Source organism: Xyrauchen texanus, chromosome 18 (genome assembly GCF_025860055.1).
Source record: "Xyrauchen texanus isolate HMW12.3.18 chromosome 18, RBS_HiC_50CHRs, whole genome shotgun sequence".
Classification (NCBI taxonomy): Eukaryota; Metazoa; Chordata; class Actinopteri; order Cypriniformes; family Catostomidae; genus Xyrauchen; species Xyrauchen texanus.
In genome coordinates this window covers 33,512,923-33,522,093 of record NC_068293.1, presented here as the reverse complement: position 1 = coordinate 33,522,093, position 9,171 = coordinate 33,512,923, and the positions used below count along the sequence as shown (strand labels likewise).

At 37.1% G+C, this 9,171-nt stretch overlaps 1 protein-coding gene across 1 annotated transcript; it reads right to left on the bottom strand.

The window, feature by feature from the left end:
• LOC127658772 (actin-fragmin kinase-like) lies at window positions 1-7,882 on the bottom strand. Its single transcript, XM_052148274.1, has 8 exons — window positions 7,783-7,882; window positions 3,826-4,018; window positions 3,583-3,668; window positions 2,885-2,963; window positions 2,503-2,549; window positions 2,301-2,421; window positions 1,878-2,058; window positions 1-814 (listed from the first exon to the last, which is right to left on the bottom strand). Exons 2-8 carry the CDS (start codon window positions 3,986-3,988, stop codon window positions 220-222), a joined length of 1,272 nt encoding a protein of 423 aa, XP_052004234.1. The 5' UTR covers window positions 3,989-4,018; window positions 7,783-7,882; the 3' UTR covers window positions 1-219.
• Between the last annotated feature and the right edge of the window lie 1,289 nt (window positions 7,883-9,171).

The following is a 9,171-nucleotide window of genomic DNA, read 5'->3' as shown; positions in this document are numbered from 1 at the left end:
CAATTAAAAATTAAATTTCCTGTATGAGTTTTATTTATTTTTATTTATGTGTATAAAAATACAGTTTAATTACAGACACTGTACAGAGATTGCACAAAGCTGAATTCAATTTTAACATAACCATTCTGCCACAGGATGTGGGTATTGTTGTGAAGGCCCTTTCATTTCTCACAGAGAAAGTGTGATACTTTGAAAAAACATAGCCCTATTCTTTCAGATTCATGCCACTGTCATATGCCACACTGAAATAACATGCTGTCCTTGTAAAGGTTTACCCCCCAGGACTAAAAGCAAGTCAGGCATATGGAGAAACATGGTGTCGTCGGTTTCCTCTGCCATGTCACCACTTTTCCACTTCTCACTAACAGCTTCCTGGTCCTCAAAGGTTAGACAGCTCCCTTTAGGCTTTGCTTCTTTTAGTGCAAAACTAATATCTGGTAAAAACATCCTATCATCCGCTCGGAGAGTCTGGAGCTCAATACAGTTGTCTTGTAACGTGGAGTGGGACGGTAAGCACTTGTTCTTAAAGGGTCTCAGCTTGTTAGTGATGTTGTGAGAGTTGGGTATTTCCTTGCAGAGGATGCTGTTTGGTGCTGTGGGCTGGAAACTGAGGCCTAGGCCAATGCTGCAGTGATAGATCCGGCATGGGGAGGTGGATTCATGCAACAATGGCAGCTTCTTCCAGATATTTGTTTTCAGGTTGAAACTCCATAAGCTGTTCTGAGGGGTACCCTGGGTTTCTCCTCCACCAAAGATGAGCATGCTATCTTTATATGGCACAGCAGAGTGGCCAACCAACTTTGATGGACCTGAACTGCACAGTACAGAATAAAGGAATGTATTAGAATGAACAAGAAAAGGGAGATAAACAAGTAAAAAAAATTGGGTTCTGACTAGTGTTATGATAGGCAGACAGCTATTTTAAGGGGATGGAAGACAGCTGAACAGCCCTCATTTTGGGAGTGGTGTGCAGAGATGGGAAGGGTGGCAGCTTTCGAGAAGGTGTCATGTAGAAGGCTGGGGATTTGTGATTTGTTTGATGGGAAATGGGGCAGTTATTTGGCAATTTGTGGGAACTCTCAGGGAGGGGCTGTGGAGAGAGAAGTATAGTTTTAATGTGTACGATTATTATATTATTTTTCGGTTGTTATTTTTTTTGTGTGTGTATATATGTGACTACAGGGATATTCATTGAGGGTCAGGGTGGGGTTGGTGATTGGGGAGGGGTATTAGTGGGGGTTAAATATTGATTCAGTGTATACACACACACACACACACACACACACACACACACACACACACACACACACTTGTCACATATTCCCTGTTGTCTTTTGTTTTTGTGCTGAACAAAGCTGCACTTAGATCCTCATTCTTTGCCTGCCTCGTCACAGAAGAAAACTCAGAATAAAGAAAAACACAGGGAACCGAGCATAACAAAACTTGCAAGAACTGACAAATAAACTGGGGGAAACAAGGGCTTAAATACACAAGGGAAAACAAGGAAAACCTGGGGAAACAATCAGGGAATGAGAAACAATGGGGGGAAAACCAATCATAAAATGAAACTACAAAGAACTACAAAAACCTAACAGGAACTAAACAAGAACTACAACATAAAAGCACAAAAACAAAAGACAACAGGGAATATGTGACAACACTCATATTAATATAATATGTTTCATTTTCTTTGTTATATCTACAAATCAATAAAAAATGTCAATCTAAAAAAGAATGAATCAGAAAATGCAATAGATGGATAGATAGATAAATGGATGATAGATAGATAGACAGATAGATAGATATTAAAATAGACACTCACTCATGTTGTGGCTGATTGGTGTATACTGTAAAGAAAAGAAAGAAGTGGCACTCACTGGAACTTTATGCAGCTCCAGTTTTGACTAGCAGAACTCCATCTCCACAGGTCCTTCTGTTCTCTCAAGCCTTGCAGGCCACCATAGAGGTACATGCAATCCTGGTGTGTCATTGCTGAGTGACCATGTCTGGGACCAGGACCACCTTGAACATTGCTTATTAGCGACCACACCCTGGAATCTAACATGTAGAAAATATCCTTGTTTGAGAAAGTGATTTGGCTGTATGTTAACTGTGGGAGCATTAAGATCCCTGTGGTGGATTTTACTGAACAAGAATAAACCTCATTACAGATAACTTTATAACCCTTCATAACACGTGCTTTGCTTTATTCAACATAAAAAACAGATACATCTTTACATTTAAGTTCTCAGTAGACACTAACTTACCAAATATCATTTATATCACGTGATAGCACTCACCAAAATCATATTTCCAGAATTCCTTTGTTGATCCTCTTATATCAATGTATCCACCAAAGACATACATAGATGACCCAAAGGTGACTGCACTGTGCCCCTTTCTGTTTGCTGGTGTCACTTCCTACAAAAAACAGTCCACTATTATAAAAGCCTTAGAAGTGTTTCACCTGTAGGAATGTAGGTTTCGGTAGGTTCTGTTTACCTGTACAGTTTCATTCCCTGTTTCCCAGTTAATCCAGTGCTCTTTAACTGAAAAAATATATAACATTTAAGAGCTGTACATGCAGCAAAATTACATAACACTTTCCATTGAATTCCATCCTGTGTTGCCACTCAAAAGGGAGAATAATAATGATCCAGTCATCCACTGAAGAACAGAAAATCTGACTCGATGGCACCAAAGCGAGTGCTTTTATGTAGCCTGTGACGTAGCTCCCTAGAGGCGTTGCTAAAGTGCCACCAGCCAAAAAATTGGAGTGATTGTACAAGGGCTTCATACTCAGGGTGTGTCCCAATGCGATTATGCAGCTCGAGTTCCTATGGAAGGGAACTACTGGATCTAAATGCATTGAATAGAAAATTACCTGTATCAAACACCCAAAGAGGCATTTTTCGGGCAGAATATGCAGAATCTTGCATTCCTCCAAAGACATAGATAAATCCCTGAGAAAATATTAAATCCTTAGATATTATAAACCATTTGAATATCAGCAAATAATTAGTAAAATAATCTGAGAGATCTTGTAGACAATTCGAATATGAATTTGCAGGTCACACATTTTTTGTACACAGGGGAAGAAGTAACACGCTGATTCGTGTGTGCTGCAGACTGAAAACTAGACACATGGTTAACACTCCACAATAACATGAAATAACATTGAACAATACTTTTATAGCATTAATCAGTCTTTGTTAAAGTTAATTTCAACATATACTACTACATATTAAAAATCAAAAGTTGTATTTGTTAACATTAGTTAATGCACTATTAACAAACATGAACTAACAATGAACAATTGTATGTTTATTAACTAACATGAGCTACAATTAAAAACGTAGTAAAAATAAATATATACATTGCCTAATGCTTTAACTAATGTTAACAAATGGAACCTTAAGTGTTACTGATACATGCTGAGTGTCTTGGCAACAGAAAATGCTGATGCAGCACTTCATTTATGCAGAACCAAAGCCTAAAACCTCAGCTTATGTATAACTATAACTATTATTTTGCTACTTTGCTAGCATCAGTATTTCCTTCAGGAAATGCAAATGTAGTTACCTGATATGCTACCATGGTATGTCCCTCCAGTTCTTCAGGTGCCTCTTCACTATTACTACATGGAAGCTTGACCCACTCATTACACACTGAAAAAAAAAATAAATAAATAACTTGATAAGCCATGCCAGACCACCACATCAACCAATGCTGCAGGCAATGTTGATTGAATCAGCAATACACTAACATACGGGATACTGCGATAACAAGCAAACTCATAAAGAGCAATCAGCAACAAAGACTTACCCACATTATATTTCCAGAAATCTCTCAGTGAGCATTTTTCTCTGCCACCTAGTAAGTACACATGTCCTCTGTGGGCACAAGAAGCATGCTTGAATCGATCACATGGTGCAGGGCAGTACTGAGACACTGGAATCCACAAACAAGCACCACTCCCCTGGCTCATGCTTGGACTCTGAGAGTCTTATGGGTTAACCTTGAATAGCACAGAAAGAGTAGAACAAGTATAGTTCAAAGAAAGGAATTTTAATTATGGCGTTTGGTAAAACATTAGGTAAATGTTAAGCAAATATGCGACCAGAAAACACTAGTAAGCAACACTGCAGTTTTGGGCACCGCATATATAAACGATCAGCAACAACATTAAAACCACCAGCCTAATATTGTGTAGGTCCCCCTCGTGCCACCAAAACAGTGCCAACCTGCAACTCAGAGTAGCATTCTGAGATACTATTCTTCTCACCACAATTGTACAGAGTGATTATCTGAGTTACTGTAGACTTTGTCGAACCAGTCTGGACATTCTCCGTTGACCTCTCTCATCAACAAGGCATTTCCATCCACAGAACTCACTGGATGATTTTTGTTATTGGCACCATTATGTGTAAATTCTAGAGACTGTTGTGTGTGAAAATCCCAGGAGATCAGCAGTTACAGAAATACTCAAACCAGCCCATCTGGCACCAACAACGGTCCAAATCACTGAGATAAAACATTTTCCCCATTCTGATGGTGTAAGTGAACATTAACTGAAGCTTCTGACACTTATCTGCATGTTTTTAAGCACCGCACTGCTGCCACTCGTTTGGCTGATTAGATAATCGCATGGATGATTGTTGGTGCCAGATGGGCTGGTTTAAGTATTTCTGTAATTGCTGATCTCCTGGGATTTTCACACAGAATGGTGCTCTGTACCATTGTGTTGTGAAGAATAGCATTCTGAGATGTGGGTTGGTGCTGTTTTGGTGGCACAAAAGGGAACCATGGTTCGAATTACGTGGGAGCTAGTGGGAGCTGAGCTCCCATAGAGAGAGGATGTGCTCCCATGAAAGTAGTAAAATCATACACCTGTGGGGGTCTCTAAAAATCATCAGGCACCATTATTTTAAATTACAAATAAAGCATTTTTTCCTTCAATATATTCCTTCAATGTTTATGTTAACCCTTTTGCACGTATGATCGATCAACACCGGTGTGATTAGAACGGTCAGTGCATCACGTGATCAACTGCTAAATTCAAACGTGCTTTCGCGCTTTGGCTGGCGCTGAGCCAGAGACAGACGCGCTCAGTGCTGCTGTCATGTATCACAACCATAGACAGATCAACTGTTCTGTGTTTTCAACCACATAATGTTTATTTTAGGTTTCAGACATTTAAATACACATAAGTACTAGCAAAAAAATATTTTGAGTTTGTAAAATACACACTGATGTCTAGGGAAGCGGCAATAATAATCCTTTCCATTAAGGTTACGTTACAATAAGACACGTTTTCATATCAGATACACATTGTGTAAGTAGCTTTACATTTTACTCTATTCTTCTCCCAGTTCACCGGCCACTTACTTTCATGTATTGCGTGAGAAGTTGAGGAATTGACGCGTTGTAAAATAACATAGCGCCGCCCATCGCACATACAGCTCAACTAAATTAACGCGATCGTTATAAAGGCGTTTAAACAACAAAACACATCCACTTGCACATATTTGACAATCGGAATATCAGTGTTTCATGTTATAGCTAATGCATTTGTGAATATTTGTGAGTATAAAAAAGGAAAAATGACATAAAAGCAGATCATCATTCATTCAGCGCTGTGTTGTGGTTGCGCTGTGTAACGTGACAAGCGATGATGCGTCACCATGGAAACATTAAAGTGACAGGTTCTAAATAACGGTCACATAGAATAACTCACGCTGGGGGATCAGTTAGAATATTTTAGAAATAGTGTAAAGTTCAGAACTAGCAACCATGCCACCAAAAATAAAAAGACTGCTACCAACATCAGGTACAACTTTGGCAAAATTCGGGTTTATTTCAAAAAAACAAAAAACATCATCAGAGGACAGTCTACTCGTTTCTCTACTCCTGTATTAATAAACATTGAAATCAAAAGAGTCAAGTGCAGTGTTAAGCAATTATTTATCACACACACCACGCCTGCTTATAGGCTACTTTTTTTTTTTTAAGAGACCCCCACAAAGATGAAATCATAATTCGAACCCTGAAGGGAACCTACACAATATTAGGCAGGTGGTTTTAATGTTGTGGCTCATCGATTTAAACAGGATCCAAATTAAGGGTATGTCAACATGCAACAGTACAGTTACAGTATAGAAGGTATTTAGTTCTAGAACATTTCAGAAATGTTAACACTTGAAACACTATTAAAGTAAGAAGGCATGAGAGTTACTTAAAGTGGAACATTATTACATTATTAATGCTGACAAAAAAGTCTTAAATTAAGATTAAGTTTTCCTGAGTTTAAATAATGTTATTATTCAAATTTGATTATCATATGTTTGATAATAACATAAACACATCTGTAATACTTCAGAAACAAATCTGAAAAATGTAAATAGGATTATGTCTCCCATCACTACACACAACATAATTCTATGCGGCAGCCATTCATTTAGGGGCCGTTCACACCGAACGCATCGATGTGCTAAAGAAGGTAGACGCAGCACCATGAATAGAGCCAAAGTCCCTGTCTCTGATAGAGCATACTGTGTTTAAAGGAGTTTGCCTTGTTCAATACAAGTTATGCTCAATCGACAGCATTTGTGGCAAAATGTTGATTACCACAAAAATTGATTTTGACTCGTCCCTCCTTTTCTTAAAAAAGAAAGAAAGAAAGAAAGAAAGAAAGAAAGGTTTCAGTGAGGCACTTATGATGGAAGTGAATTGGGCCAATTTTTGGAGCTTATAATTTATAAAAGTACTTACATGAATTTATCTTTTAAAACTCATGTATTATTTGAGCTGTAACGTTTGTTTAAATTGTCATTTTTTAAAGTCATATAGGGTATGTTGATATTACATTGTCATGGCTACAAAGTTGAAAAATTGGCTATAACGTTACACAGAACAGGTTAGTGTTTTATCACACTAAAATAAAATGTATATTATTTATGTCTTGTGGCTATAGTTTTGAAACAGTGAGTATTTAAACACTAAAAATTATCCCCCATTAACTTCCATTGTAAGTGCATCACTGGAACCCAGATTTGTGCTTCTTTTTTTTTAAATACAAGGAGGGGCAAGACTAAATTATTTATGTGGTAATCAATATTATGCCACAAAGGCTGTCGATTGAGTTTAATTTGTATTGAACACGGAATACTCCTTTAAAAGTTATTTTTAATTTAAAAAATGCGTCTTAAAATGCGTCGCTCCAAAGCGAGACGCACAACGGTCAAATAAAGAAAACAAAAACAGCGCGGACGACAGACACAAAACATGCTCGCTGTGTACGGCCCCTCACAATTTGTTAAGTGACGTTTAGCGGGTGCTTCGCTTCAAAGGGTCGTACTTAGCCTTTTTTAAACATACGTTTTAAACATATTTTGATCACCACACCCTTTGCCGAAAATCCACGCTTATGTCCATGTTTATTTTATTAAATCGTATGATCATTCTTGACATGTATGTCCAGTGCCTACCGTTATTCAGCTACAAAGCATCTAACGCATTTTTATGGGCATATTTGTGTAACTAAGAAACTATATATTTTTTGTTTTTGTTTTTAAGTCGTGAACGCTTCACATGACAACTGGAAAGAACTGCTGCAATACTTTATGCTACAATTTGTGGGTATAGAGGACCTCGAAAGAAGTACAAACGATCGTGCCATTTTGTTGCCTCCTTTGGCTGTCTTTAACATAAACGCTTAGATTACGCTGTTAGTGAGTAGCATTAAAGTTCCTTACCGCTCAAATGGGCGAATTTCTTACTTACCTTGATCCTCATGCGAAAGATAACCGATACTATCAAAGTATCGCTTCCAGTACTTGAAAGGGAGGGGCGAAGAATCTCCTGCTATTTTACTGTATCTTGAGCATAACACACTCCCACTTTTTTTTTTTTTAATAACAAAACTCGCGGGGCAGAACTCTAAAATGTATTGCACAATACACAAATTATTTTTTTTTTTACATTTTTTAAAGCAGAGGCTTATTCGAAGATATCAAAAAGCGCTAACAAGGATAAATCCAAAATTACGATTTTATTTCTTCTTTGCGTGGTACTGGCTGGTATTTTTAGAAGTACATTGAAGTACCATGTAAATAACAATGGTCAATTCATATTGTAATCATTCACTAAGTAGGCTACAATGCCATTAGGCCTACACTCGTTCTGCTACAGTACTTTTTGTTGTAAAGTTACATGTGTATATATATATATATATATATATATATATATATATATATATATGCCTTTGTTTGAGTACTGTTATAATGATAATTATAACGAATTACGGTAAAGTGATAGTTCACCCCCAAAAAATATCTCATCATTTACCCACCCTCATGCCATCCCAGATTTTTCTTTCTTTCTTTCTTTCTTTCTTTCTTTCTTTCTTTCTTTCTTTTGCAGAACACAAATAAAGATTTTAGAAGAATATCTCAGCTCAGTAAGTCCAGACAATGCAAGTGAATAGTGAGCAGAACTTTGAAGCACCAAAAAGCTCATAAAGATAGTATTTAATTTATCAGATTACTGATTAAATATATATCTTCTGAAGCGATATGATAGGTGTGGGTGAGAAACTGATATTTAAGTCCTTTTCTTACTATAAATCTCCACCTTTAACCAGCCCTGACCAGTAGGTGGCGATATGCACAAAGAATGTGAATCAGCAAAAAACAAAAGAAGAAGAATGTGGAAGTTAAAGTGAAGATTTATAGTAAAAAAGGACACAAATATGTATCTGTTTCTCACCCACACCAATCACATCAAGGGCTTCACACTCAGCCCACAATAAATAGCACTATATAGTAAGTTGTTGATCAGGGAGAGGCTTTGTCATTTAAAGTAGTGGATGTAGGCCTATTGTATGATGCACAAATATATGTAAGACAATATATGCATAGCAACCATCCGATTTAATTTAAAATAACAAATTATAAAATTTCAGTCAGTTGTGACCGGTATCGTCTTTCCAACAGCAGTTTATTAAATGAATGAGAGCAACAAACATATACAACCAAGACCTCATATCATACAGCTTTTTTTAAGCAGTTTCGTTTCTTTGTAGCTCCTCTAAATATTAACATTAGCGAATTAAGAAAAATCGCATGAAGATCACAGTTTGCACATTTCCATTAAAATGCTAACATTGACTAA